This window comes from Esox lucius, chromosome 5 (genome assembly GCF_011004845.1).
Source record: "Esox lucius isolate fEsoLuc1 chromosome 5, fEsoLuc1.pri, whole genome shotgun sequence".
NCBI lineage: Eukaryota > Metazoa > Chordata > Actinopteri > Esociformes > Esocidae > Esox > Esox lucius.
In genome coordinates this window covers 30,824,823-30,839,762 of record NC_047573.1, presented here as the reverse complement: position 1 = coordinate 30,839,762, position 14,940 = coordinate 30,824,823, and the positions used below count along the sequence as shown (strand labels likewise).

General features: G+C 39.0%; 1 protein-coding gene across 3 annotated transcripts in view; it reads right to left on the bottom strand.

The window, feature by feature from the left end:
* LOC105030023 (integrin alpha-M) overlaps nt 1-8,789 on the bottom strand; it is a 66,936-nt gene extending 58,147 nt beyond the window's left edge. For all 3 annotated transcript variants that reach the window (XM_013133034.3, XM_020044340.2, XM_020044341.2), the window contains exon 1: nt 8,671-8,789. In XM_013133034.3, the coding sequence (XP_012988488.2) occupies nt 8,671-8,716 (46 nt within the window). In that variant the 5' untranslated portion in view covers nt 8,717-8,789. The remainder of the gene's footprint in view (nt 1-8,670) is intronic.
* Between the last annotated feature and the right edge of the window lie 6,151 nt (nt 8,790-14,940).

Here is a 14,940-nt window from a genome sequence, read left to right as displayed (position 1 = left end):
AAGCCCTCTGGCTCTTTGACAGAGATAGAAAATACAATGATGACCACAGGTTGTAGAAAATTCATCCTGTACTTGTTTAGTTCTGTAATATATTATGAATCTGTTTCTCATTAAAAGGAAATTATTGATTTGGGAAAAAGAGAAAACCCCGATGGAAACCCGTAGGAATCAAAAATGTTATGATTTTTCTGCCTTCTTCCTCTTTTAAAGTCACGGCTCCCCAGTGCTCCCCGGGCATGTATTTAGAATGGGTATTAACAATGAACATAGCGGGTCTATTACTACAAGTATCCTTAGGTAATTCGTCACAAGCCCATACTCCACGGAACTGCTTTCCGACCATTCGATGCATAAAACTCTCAATCTCTTGGGTGTTCATCTTTGGTTTTAATTAATAATAATCCACCAAGACTTGTCTTCGGGAGTTTACTTCCAAGATGGAATCGGAGCATGTGTACACGATCATAGTAGTCGTCCGGTCTAAGGCTTCCCAGAAGCGCATTTCCAACCACAGGCTGCCTGTGGAGACCAGTGAAAGGTTTCCTGTGTTGTCATCATCTGGGGATAAGTTGAAAGTGAACAGGGTATACCCAGATGGGTAATTTTTTCTCTCAATGGACAAGGCCAGATCTTTTAAATGTCTCCCTGTAGCCAGGTATAGATTGTAAAATTCTCTAACACATAGATCGTTGTTGAAATTCGGTTGGAAGGCCTTAGCGGGAATTTGACGTCCGTCCTGACAGAGGGCTACATACTCTGTATTGAAATGACGGAAATTGAAGGGGTTTTAATCAAAACTGCTGGTGCAGGCTTCGTGATCAACCAGTCCGATAACAATGTAGCGGAGTAGCAATCCCAAAAACAGGCTGTCCTGGCTGCTGAACAGGTTGTCCTGCAGCCATCAGACAAAATTCATCCTTTGCTCTTGATAACTTGATTCTTAAATCAATGGTATTTAGCAGTAAACGCTCTTAAAAGAAAATCTCATTATTCATTGTTCCCAAAAGATCCACCCTTTGGGAATTTCTAGTGTAACCCGATCGTGCTGTCAACCCTCTATTTGCAGGCGGTGGAACGGCTGTGAGGTCGACGGACTCCATATCGCCTCCTGTATCTTTGTTAAACAAGCTGTGTGTGTCTAGAGAGTAAATTAGTTTCCATTATTACCCTGTAGGGGTAGGTAGAGCTGCTTTGACTGATGAGTCGATCTACTAATGTCAGGTCCACTTGTGAAAAGATGGTAGGCAGAGAGCCAAAGAGTGGCAGAGAGCCACCTTGGCATCAGCTGGAATATTACTGCCATCTTTCTTGGTCACTTTGATGCTTTCGCTTAGCAGAGTGTTATTCAGGTCCAAGTATTGCTCACCGTGATCAGGGATAAAACATTATATAGGGCTGTTCCCTGTAAGGGCCAGGTTTAGCATGACCTCAACGTAATTTGTACTATCTATAGAAAATTTTGTCATGGGGGCCGAAAAATGGTCAAGCTCCATTTTTATTGCTTCAGCTGACATCCTATTCCTTTTGCAGACCTCCTGCATTTGCGTCACTTCTGACTCAATTATTTTGTTTTAACCGCTGACTTTGGCTTTTTAGGAGGAGGCATCCGCACACCAGGGGCTCTCTTTTTAGTTCTGTGAACCAGCATCATGAGTCCACCGGAACCTCTTTGTTGTTCAGGATCTGATGCTGTACGTTTACTCATAACGTTCAATATAACTTCACCCACAATAGGTTTCGCTGCAGGTTTCAGATGTGGCTTAGCTATACTAAAGCCTCTCTTCGTTTGTGGTAAAACCATTCTAAACAGATTACGAAATATACCTCCATCCACTGAACCATACATAGTAGGGGTGCCATAGTAACCAGGGAGTCTGTTCCCTACCTGATCAACATAATAAGATATGTACCGGTTAGGGTCAAGTTGCGGATTGTGTAACATCTTTAAATATGTAAAGAAGACTGTTTGATTGGGGAAGTGAGTTTAACAATCACTTCCCCAATCAAACACATTATTTTTAGTCTTTATCTCAATCTGCATGTTTTCAATATACTTCTTGGTTACAGGTACATAATGTGGCTGCGTATAATTAATTGTGATAATTTATCCATCTGTTCCCTCTATATGAACTGTCCGTAGGAGTGGCATAAAACTGTCACTGACCCTTTGAAAATATATAATACCTGTGTACACAAACATGTTACAAAATCCTTTGTGTATGTCTACAGCCAGTGGGCTGAAATTATCTTTTGTTTTCAGCCATCTGTCAGAACGCATCCCTAATATGTAGGCTAAACTGCCTCAAGTCTTGATAGTTGACTGAGTTTCCTCACAATTTTTACTCACTTTGGAATATTGTCATAACCTAAAAACACATTCTTAATCTTCTCATTTAAGGCCTGGTTCATCCTATAGACAAACTCTTCTATGTTTTTATACAGTGGGGAGAACAAGTATTTGATACAATGCCGATTTTGCAGGTTTTCCCACTTACAAAGCATGTAGAAGTCTGTAATTTGTATCATAGGTGCTCTTCAACTGTGAGTCACATTGTATGATTTTTAAGTAATTAATTAGCATTATATTGCATGACATAAGTATTTGATACATCAGAAAAGCAGAACTGAATATTTGGTACAGAAACCTTTGTTTGCAGTTACAGAGATCATATGTTTCCTGTAGTTCTTGACCAGGTTTGCACACACTGCAGCAGGGATATTGGCCCAATCCTCCATACAGACTTTCTCCAGATCCTTCAGGTTTTGCGGCTGTCGCTGGGCAATACAGACTTTCAGCCCCCTCCAAAGATTTTCTATTGGGTTCAGGTCTGGAAACTGGCTAGGCCACTCCAGGACCTTGAGATGCTTCTTACGGAGCCACTCCTTAGTTGCCTTGGCTGTGTGTTTCGGGTCGTTGTTATGCTGGAAGACCCAGCCACGACCCATCTTCAATGCTCTTACTGAGGGAAGGAGGTTGTTTGCCAAGATCTCGCGATACATGGCCCCATCCATCCTCCCCTCAATATAGTGCAGTCGGCCTATCCCCTATGGAGAAAAGCATCCCCAAAGAATTATGTTTCCACCTCCATGCTTCACAGGTGGGATGGTGTTCTTGGGGTTGTACTCATCCTTCTTCTTCCTCCAAACACGGCGAGTGGAGTTTACACCAAAAAGCTCTATTTTTGTCTCATCACATGACCTTCTCCCATTCCTCCTCTGGATCATCCAGATGGTCATTGGCAAACTTCAGACGGGCCTGGACATGCGCTGGCTTGAGCAGGGTGACCTTGGGTGTGCTGCAGGATATTAATCCATGACGGCATAATGTGTTACTAATGGTTTTCTTTGAGACTGTGGTCCCAGTTCTCTGCAGGTCATTGACCAGGTCCTGCCGTGTAAGTTCAGGGCTGATCCCTCACCTTCCTCATGATTATTGATGCCCCACAAGATGAGATCTTGCATGGAGCCCCAGCTCGACGGAGATTGACAATCATCTCGAACTTCTTCCATTTTCTAATAATTGCTCCAACAGTTGTTGCCTTCTCACCAGGTTGCTTGCCTATTGTCCTGTAGCCCATCCCAGCCTTGTGCAGGTCTACAATATTATCCCTGATGTCCTTACACAGCTCTCTGGTCTTGGCTATTGTGGAGAGGTTGAAGTCTGTTTGATTGAGTGTGTGGACCGGTGTCTTTTATGCAGGTAACAAGTTCAAAAAGGTGCAGTTAATACAGGTAATGAGTGGAGAACAAGATGGCTTCTTAAAGAAAAACTAACAGGTCTGTGAGAGCCAGAATTCTTACTGGTTGGTGGGTGATCAAATACTTGCAATAAAAATGCAAACGAATTGTTTAAAAATCATACAATGTGATTTTCTGTATTTTTGTTTTAGATTCCGTCTCTCACAGTGGAAGTGTACCTACGATAAAAATTACAGACCTGTACATAATTTGTAAGTAGGAAAACCTGCAAAATCGGCAGTGTATCAAATACGTGTTCTCCCCACTGTAGTTACCGGTTTTGAGTCTGATAGCTTCAGGGGGTTTAGAGTCTATTTTGTAGAAAAACAAATTTTTCAGGATATTTTTCCAGCTATGAGGGTATATAATCTCCACGAGACCTACATCCCAGCTCCCCTGTATCTCTATTGATTTGGCAACATGTGTTGTGTTTGGCAACATTTGTGTTCGTACTGAGTGATCAGCACGAACACAAATACTCTTATCTCGCCAAAACCTTGACGGATATACAAACGGTTTGGTTTCTTACAAACGTTATTAACGTGGCTATAATTCTGAATGCTTGAAAATGTTGAAATCGCAGCTTTTCTTTTCTAAAAACGACTTAATTGTGCAGCATAGTTGTGTATCACGGCTACTTGCTCAAGTAATCAAGGCAAATATCACAATCAAGCTGTTCGATTATAAAGGTTTTACTGACACCAAAAACGATTTTATGACAACTAATCTTTTGTCTAAATTACAATATTTGTGGATGTGGTTGTAGTTATTTGCTGGCTAATAACAATAAGCTTTGAGTGAGACCTATAGCAGCTAGCATTACAGTTAAGCTGCTAACCAGCAAAGTTGCACAGGATTGCTCAGATTGGTTCCTGTGCTGCTTGAAGGACAGCGATATTGTCTGAATTTTATGATAATGTCATTCAACTTATTCAACTTTATGTGGAAAGATCATTCAGGGGTGGCTAGTTCTAATTTGTCTTAAAAAAATAAAATGTAAGCATAAAACATTTTAAAGCATGTATTGAATATCTGTGTACTATACTCATATCTTTTCTTCTTTATATAAATATATATATTTTTTTACGGTGGCTGGAATAACAACCCTAATGCCAGCCAGTTCAAGTACATCTTTAGGAAGCTGATGGCCCGGTGTGGGGTTGTTAAACCATGCAGAGGCAATGTGACGGCACAAGATGACACAGAGTCCCTACCAGCTGTCATCGACACCTCTACAAGCCTGTCAGCTGTAGATATGTCCTCTGCAGCAGGAGGAGATGATATTCCATCCCCGTTTGCTGACATTCCTGCCCTATTACATGACCACAGCTACCTTCCTGTCCACTTCGATGGTCTTGTGGACAACGCTCTCGTATACATTTCAGGTAAAGGTTAACTGAAAGTCGATTTTCCCTATAACCAAAAGTGCCAATAGTCAAAATCTGGGGGAAAACAATCTCACGATTGTCCAAAAAGAGAAGTGTTCCCTTAAGTTCCTCATGATTATTGTTATAAGTTATGATATTACTATATTAACTAACATTTCAGGATTTGGGCTCTGAAGAAGCTGTCGTGTGATGTCTGCCATGCCAGCCTGGTGACAGATGCTGCATCTGCCATCAAGGACCAGAGCTACCACCTGCTGACTTTAAAAAACAATGGAGGTCTGGTGATTCCATCACAGTCGTCAGGGCAGCAGAGTGGGTCATTCGGCAGAAAGTACCAGACAATCACAGCCCATCAAACTGCTTGAGGTTGTTTACATTGTCCGAAAAAGGATCGGTTCAGAGGATGTGTTTGTGTTAAGGGAGCACATCGGCGAGACGCAATATGGGATAGACAGCCACCACCATATGCTGTTAAAATTAATTGTGTCCCTGTTTTTTAAGTTAAGGCTGCACCACATCATCAGAATTACAAACCTCCGCTTACAGAGCAACAACATGCGACAGAAACTTAATAAAACTGTCCTTTTCAAAGGGCATTAGCCCATGGTATGTTTTTTCAAGGTACTATCCTCTTCTACTTCAACAGTTGTGTAGTTCTCTCTACAGCATTTCTTTTTCGGATATTTGTAAAGGGGAATCATGTACCTATATTTTATAATAGTTTAAAAATAGAGACTGTAATTATTCCATATTTTTTGTAGTCATTCTATATCAGAATCCCTGACATACAATCCAAATAGTCTACAAGTAACATCAGTGTTGCCTTTCATTTGATTTAATTATGCTTCTACACGAAGAGGTTGCCACACAGTAAGCATTTTATTGTCAGCATTTTGTCTAACCAAAGGTCCTATGGGGAGTTTCCATAGTGCATTTTACAATACGCATGACCATACCTTGGCAAATAATGGTCTAAAGTACTCAATTTCATGCTTTTGCACACAGCTTCACAAGACCTGGTGCTAGAGCTCAGTTGCGTTTCTAAAGTCATATCATGTGACTTAGAGGGCTGAAATGTGGTCAGTTCAGAGATGCTTGTTATCCGGCAGAAAGAAAAAACATGTAATTATTTTATTTTATTATAATAGTAATTTATTATAATAGTACAAAAGTGTATATATGTCATGTTGCCATTCTGTACACTGAGTTTTAGTAGTCTATTTATTGATTTAACATAAATACCTTGTGTTTGTATATTCATTACACCTATCTGGTTCTGTTCGAGGATATTTTTATATGGAAGTCCATGGTTTTAATGGTTCATATGTATGCAGTGTCATAACTACATCTCTGACATTTATAACAAACCAAACCGTTTGAAAATCGGTAGAAAATTGAGCAAGTTATGGTAATTAAAAAAAACACAATGTTAGGAGTGAGCGAGCGGCCTGTGGCAAGATGGCCGCCATGTGCGGACGCCGACCTCCATTGGCCAACAGCGCGGACAAGGTATCTAGCCTTTATATATGATGTCTATGGTAGCAACAATAACACTTCCGGTAAAACGCAATTTTAATAATATTAAATGTATCGATTTTGACACTTTGCTTAGTGTATATGCTAAAAATGTATTGTAAAAATAAAATCTGTTCTATGTGCTGCAGTGAATGTATTGTAGGAAATGTTCAGGAGAGTGGATAGAGTAATTATATGCAAAAAAATCAAGGGGCACTGTGTATTTGCAATTGTTGCTGGTGTTTTACTCCGCCCACCCCATTGTCCACAATGCAACTCAATGGATATGAAATACATATTGACTCATAAAAAAAAAACTATTCTATACGCCGCAGTGAATGTATTGTAGGAAATGTCAAGGAGACTCTATAGAGTAAATATATATGAAGGCAAGAGAGCTACATTCCCGAGAGAAATTAGTTAAGTACAGTATTGGGGAGCATCTTACCCAAACTATATTTGGGGGGCAAAGCATTCTCCTCATGATACATTGCCCCGCCTCCTGTCTGTCTTTGACACTTGATTTCAACCATCTCCTCTTTCTCTTGACACTACCAAATACACTCTCCTCTCCACACTATTACACATGAACAAATTACTCTCTTCACACATAATCCACAATTTTGGGGTTTCTGATTCGATTTCATCTTCTTTGGTTGGACATACTGACTGTTAGAAGCTTTGAGCATTTTTTATTTACATTATTATGTTCTCTAGTGAGAACATGTATTTAGACGCTTCCTGTGCCCCACTTGGCCCCCTGAAATGCATCTTTAAATTTAGTTGTGGCTCTTGGACACATTTTAGAAAGATGTCCCCTTCTAGCTCGAGCTCCTGTCATGTTAAATTCTCTCCATTTGTAAATGATTTGCCTTACAGTGGACTGATGGAGCTCAAATCTTTTTGAGATGGTTATACAGCCTTTCCCAGACTTGTGCTCTCACTATGCTCTTCCTGATGACCTCTGACATCTTTTCTCTCAGTATGTGTTTTCCATTCACCTGTATGTGTAAAACCAAAGTGACCAGGTTCCTTCACTTACCAGGGTCCTGGCGAAATTCTTTCCTAATGATTCTTCCTTTGATTGGTTCATTTGCAACCCATTCACCCACCCAATTCCACAAGTTCCTCTGAACCAATAAATGGAATTGATAACTTTCACCCTCTTATGTAAGAAAAAAATGAATAAATATTTCAACATGAACATGCACAAAGCATTCATTTATGTGCAAGCAGCTTTGTAGTTATATCATTTTATGAGTTTGGTCCCCCAGAGAACATTGTCTTTTTAATATGGGTTCTGAAATAAAGAGACATAGCTCTAGAAGAAAAGCCAATGCAAATTTGAGACTTTCTCAAATGTACAGTGTGAGTGAAGACTATGACACTTGCTGCTATAACTAATGTCAACTATATCAGACTTACTATTTAGCTTTCAGTCTATTGATTTTATGAAGTTTCTTGTGTGCATCTTTCTTCCTCTTTTAGTTCACCAAGTAATGACAGGAGTGACCATGCGTAAAGACCTATCATTTCACCAAAGGGTTGTGTAATTACGCAGGACAAACATACAGTAGGTATACCACAAGAGTTTACTTTTTACAGGTATTGACTGATGGAATGTGGATTAGCAAGTCTAGTAGTATTTAAATGAATAACAATAAAATAACAGGACTTAAGAATAGAGCAAAATAAATAGTAAACAAATTACTGGAGCATAAAAGATGCCTATTCAGATAAAAGTATTAGTCTAATATACTCTGATATATCGTTCCTTACCTATAGCTGTTCAATCCCTGGTCTTGACACTTACTGTGCTTTATCCTGATCAACTCCCACTTTTTACAATTTAACTTGTATTTGTCATCAAACATTCTTGACAACTCAATGCACATGTAATGCCAATTGCAAAGAATTTGAAAGACATTTGTAAACCTATTCAGCAGGGTGTCAGTTTGGTAATGTAAATCCAATAATCTGCAATAGTTACATATTTTTTATCTTACTAGTAATTATATAATTTTCTTACCTGAAAACAGGTAAAAAGAGATGGGTATTATCAAATCCATTATCATCCTCCCATTTACATTCAAGTGGATAAACACTACTCTGATTACTATGATCTTATTGGACCTATATGGTAGCAAAGCAAAAGAGCACAAAGAGAAAAGTAGAGAAACCAATTTTAGCAGAAGTGAAAGAAACCTCCTCCACTGTGCTTGGCACTTTCTTAAAGTGATAGTTCGACCTAGATTCTTATTTAGGTGAAATAACGCTTACCCTGAGTATGGATGGGACGATATGAGAATTTAATGCCACAATTATCCTGGCCAAAATTACCCGATTTACGGGTAATAATAACAATCCCAATAACAATTATGTTGTGCGCATTATTTATTGTGCAGATCATGCAGATAGACAATGTTAGTTTGGCCTTCGCAAATTATATTCTGTTTGTCTTCTCTTGTCACTTTCAGTAAGAAAGTGTAAACCATCAGCATAGAATATAAATTATAATATAAAGCTTTTTATAAAGCTTTTTTTGCCAAATCACGTAAGCGGCTGGCTGGTTTACTGTTGTTAAATAGTGTAGTGGTTAGTGACACAGCCTACCACGCAAGTAACCGGTGTTCGAGTGTCGCCACAGACATAACCCTAGCTTTAGGTTTTGTTCAGGATAGATAAAAACTCTGGCTACAACAGTCAGTAGCTCCATTATAGTAAGCCAAAAGTAAGACTGTTTACGGTTGTATTGCAACTATTTCTGGTGGATTTCTGAAGTATATGTCTGTGCATGCTTTTTCGTGTAATTGCCTATAGATCAGTTTAACACAATGATTAATGGTGTCTTGCTAAATATTCAAACTTGGTGTGATGTTAATGCGTGATAAATTGATCTAATGTCGAGATGCAATTTTCAGATGAGGTAGTATGTCCCAATCAGTCCCAATACTGGCATACTAGCTTACTATATACAAAGCAATACTTACTTCACCATCTTCTGCCAAGTATGTACTTGTAGTATGTTGTATGCGATTTGAGACTTCCTCTTAGTTCACGTAGCGTAGTGGTTAGCTATTCAACTGTATTGTATGGATGACTGAAGGGACCGTTCCACTTCGTGTTTTCTGTCCTTGTCTTGTCCTTGTATGGTCTTTCCTGTTCTTGTTTCGGTTGATTGGTATATTCATTACACCTGTGTTAAGCCCCCACCTATTTCTGTTCTCCTTGTTTGTCTGTGTATTTTGTTCGGCCATTTTCTCCCTGTCAGTGTTGGTCATTGTGCGTGTGTGCCTGTTATGTTTGTGTGCTCCTGAACCCCTGAACTTTGAGTATTTTGCAGTGCCCGGCACTCCGTTTTGATTTTCTTTGTTTGGTTAAATAGAAAGGGGAAAACCTCAACCTTCTGCGCCTGCCTCCATCTCCTACTCTACAACGTGACAGAATGACCAACCCAACCCAAAGGAGGCAGCAGAAGTGGACGGTAGGGGAACTCCTCGGATGACCTGATTTAGACTCTGAGGAGGAGGACCCCTACCGTCACCCCTTGGACTGCTGGTTCCCCCAGTGGCCATCACAGAGCCCAGGCCCGCGTCAGCCATGGCGACGCCAATGCCGGCAACATACCACCACGAGGGGGCTGGCCAAGTTGTAGGCTGGCCATTAGGCACACCCCGCTACCTACAAGTGCTCTTGTGGGATTATTCCTGACCTTCAACCTTTTTATCCCGGATGCAATCTCCTCTCAGACTTTCCAGTTTTTGTCTTTCAGAAATATTTATCCACTCTGTACTTTTCCACCATCACAAAACAATATACACTGAACAAAATTATGAACGTAACACTTTTGTTTTTGCACTGTTAAACTGCACATTTAAGAGTGGCCTTTTATTGTGGCCAGTCTAAGGCACACCTGTGCAATAATCATGTTTTGTGATGGTGGATAAATATTTCTGAAAGACAAATTTGTTCAGTGTATACATCCCCTCTGTAAAACCATGAATCTCATATATTTAAGAGAATAATTGTATTTCGTGACCCTTTTATACTGTTATTGTTTTCTAAAGAAATGAACCAGCCATGGAGTGATGAAGTAATTGTTTTCGTTATATGTAGGCTGTATAGCTATTAACCATCTAAAGTATCTTTGTACAAGTGTACACTTTAGTTGCATAAAAAAAAGTTCTGTTGCCCATGTTATTTCAGCAAATAATTTAATGGTTGGGATAAAAGTTACATTTGAAGACGATACAGAGCTGAATTGAACAGCACCAGGCTGTGTAGTCTATTAGGATTTTCCCTGCCTTTCAATGTTTTCACCCCAGTTCGATTGCCCTCTCAGATGTTCCAATTTTTTTCTCTCAGAGATATCTATCCACTCTGTACTTTTCAGCCGTCGCACAATAATATATATCCATTCTGTAATACCACGAATCTCATATATTTGAAAGAGTAATTCTATTACGTGACCCTTTTATATTTGTATTGTTTTCTAAAGAAACGAACCAGCCATGGAGTGATTGGAGTTATTGATTTTTTTATAGGTACTGTATAGCTATTAGCTAGCCATCTACAGTAATTTTATTTCAATAGTGAAAAGATTAATAAACATTCACGTTATCAAGTTAGGGTTAACCCTTATTTTTGTCTTTCGGACTCATTTCTATCTGATTTCCTAATTATCCGACATCATTTATATATGATTATCCCTCATCCTTGGGATATTTTGGATCAGATATGGCCGACTTTATGTACCAATTGGGTATTGATTTTACAACAAATCAGACAGGGCTGCAGTTTTGGATACGCTCTGACCCAGTCGTCTAGCCATCACAATTTGGCCCTTGTCAAAGTTACTCAGATCCCTACGCTTACCCATTTTCCTGCTTCTAAAACATCAACTTTAAGGACATAATGTTCACTTGCTGCCTAATATATCCCACCCATTGACAGGTGCCATGAAAACAAGATTATCAGTGTTATTCACTTCACCTGTCAGTGGTCATAATGTTATGGCTGATCGGTGTATGTATTTACAGTAGTAAGTGCAAACTAACAGACCAAACTCAGTTAATTATTTTGGGTGTGCGCAGGGTGGACAGATATTAAATATTAAAATACAAGTGATGGCAAGAGGAATGTGTGGATAAAAGGAGCAACCGGCATACAAACTTATATGTGCAATAAGATGGAGGGGGTCACCATGATAAAGTCCTTTCCATCTCATCCCAAAAGATGCTCTATTGCAGATTAAAATTGGTGTACCTAATAAACTCAGTGTATTTCATAGAAATCTCATAGAAAACAAGTTTTTACGTAGCCTTCAGGTTTATTCATAAAATAGAGTTGTTTCTCAAATAATGCCTCTGTGATAGAACAGTACTGACTGGCATTTGCAAGACTTTGGATATCTTTTATATCTTTTTCCTTTGTCATGGTCGACAATCTTACAAACCCAATAAAGCAGATACTATCAGAACTCACGTCCACTGTGAAATGTAATGAATTTGCATGTTTCTTTTTTGAAGAAATTATAAGTATTAGACGGACCATCAGAACTGCACCGTCTAACAAGGACACTGTACTGTCACTACGACCACCAAGACATAACTTGGTTATTATGTCGCATTTTAATATAATTGATCTAAATTCCCTAGAAGAAACAGTTCAACATCTTAAAGCTTCCACTTGCTGTCTCGACACACTGCCATCAGACTTAACTTTTTTTTTTTTTACTCTATAACAATGGACCTACAGCAAATAGTTAATAGCTCTCTGCAATCAGGCATTTTCCCAACATCTCTAAAAACAGCTGCCATTAAGCCCCTATTAAAAAAGAACACTGGATGCATCTATAATGAACAACTACAGACCCGTATCAAATCTCACTTTTATAGCCAAGATCATTGAAAAGGTTGTCTTTAATCAACTCAGCAATTTTGTGACCTCAAGTGGTCTCTTAGACAATCAGTCAGGTTTCCCTACCTCACCACAGTACTGAAATGGCCCTGATTAAAGTTTTAAATGATATACACCTGAATACTGATTCTGATAAAATAACAGTTCTGGTTCTATTAGATCTCAGTCCAGCATTTGATACTGTAGATCAGAGAACACTAATAGATAGGCTGGAAAATTGGGTAGGACTCTCTGGGACAGTCCTTGTTTGGTTCAGATCTTATCTAGATGGCCGGAGTTACTTTGTCACCATTGGTAATCATGAATCTGATAGGGTGGCTATGACATGCAGAGTTCCACAGGGATCAGTTCTCGGACAACTTCTGTTCAATCTCTATATGCTACCTCTGGGCCAAATTCTACAGAACAACCACATTCACTACCACAGCTATGCTGATGATACTCAAATATACATGGCTCTCGAACCATATGACAACAGCTCAATAGACTCTCTGTGTCACTGTACAGAGCACATAAATACTTGGATGAACAAAATTGTCTACAATTAAACCAAGATAAAACTGAGATTATTGTGTTTGGCAACAAAAATAAAAGAACAAGTATTAGTAAAGAGCTGGATTATCGGGCCCTTAAAACCAGGGATCAAATGTGTGATCTTGGTGTTTTGATTGACTCAGACCTCACATTTAACAGTCATATCAAAGCGGTCAGCAAAACAGCATTCTATCATCTAAAAAATATAGCCAGAATCAAAGGGTTGTTGTTCCCAAAAAGACCAAGAGAAGCTCATCCATGCTTTTATCTCTAGTAGGGTTGACTACTGTAATGGCCTCTTAACTGAACTCCCGAAAAAGACTGTAAAACAACTGCAGCTCATTCAGAATGCTGCTGCTAGAATGTTAACCAGGACCAAAAGAACAGAGCACATCACTCCGGTTCTTAAATCTTTGCATTGGCTTCCAGTCAGTTACAGAATAGATTTCAAAGTGGTGCTTTTAGTTTATAAATCTCTGAATGGTTTAGGACCCGAATACATTTCTGATATGTTGGAAGAATATAAACCGAGCAGGGCTCTTAGATCCATGAACACAGGTCAGCTAGTTGAACCCAGAGTCCAAACTAAACATGGAGAAGCTGCGTTTAGCACTTATGCTTTACACAACTGGAATAAACTACCAGAAGATCTTAGATGTGCCCCAAATGTATACATTTTTAAATCCAGATTAAAATCCCTTCTCTTCTCACGTGCCTATGACTGAGCACTTAAACGTAACCACTCTGTTTAGCCTTATAGCTTCGCACTTTTAATCTTTATATGTTTTCTTATTGTATGTTTTTATTATTATGATGTATTCATTTGCTTTGATGTTTTCATTTGAGTATTTGTTTTTATGTTATTGTACTTTCATATATTTTTCTTTAAGCACATTGAATTGCGTCGATATTAATTGTGCTATTTAAATAAACATGCTTGCTTTTCCATCTTTATAAAGGTCCATTACCTTGTTACGCAGGTCTTTTGACAGTTATTTTCTGCTCCCCATGGCTCAGTATCTAGCCTGCTCAGTGCATCCACATGAGAGCAAACAAACTCATTGACTATTTATACACAGAGAGTAATTGCAGTTTAAAAAGCTACAGGTGTGGGAAATTCACCTTTAATTGCCGTTTTCACATTTGTGTGTCACCTTGTGTGTCTGTAACAAGAACAAACTTTCAAGGGTATGTAAACTTTTGATCAGGGCCATTTGGGTGATTTCTGTTACCATTATCATTTAAAAAAGAGCCAAAGACCTATGTGATGATAAATGACTTCATATGGCTTCACTATACTTCAATACATTTTTCTTTTTTGCATGATCAGTCATGTTTTCAAAATCAATACCAAAATATAACAATTTCTGCCAGGGAATGCCAACTTATTAGCACAACTGTATCTGATTTTGTCTTTGCATGGTAGAGTTTTAACTTGCATTTGTGGATGCAGCAACATATTCTGTTCACAGACAGTGGTTTTCGGAAGTGTTCCTGAGCCCATGCAGTGATTGTGTCTGTTTTTAATGCAGTGCTGTCTGAAGGACTGAAGATCACGGTCATCCAAAATGTCTGCATCCTTGTCCCTTGCATGCAGAAATGTCTCCAGATTCTCTGAATACTTTAATGATACCATAGATGATGAGATCCCCAAACTCTTTGCAATTTTACATTGTGAAACATTATTCTTAAATTGTTGCACTATTTGCCTGCGCAGTCTGTCACAGGGTGGTGAACCCCTCCCCATCTTTACTTCTGAAAAACACAGACTCTGAGATGCTCTTTTTATACCCAATCATGTTATTGACCTTTTGCCAATTGACCTAATTAGTTATGAGATGTTCCA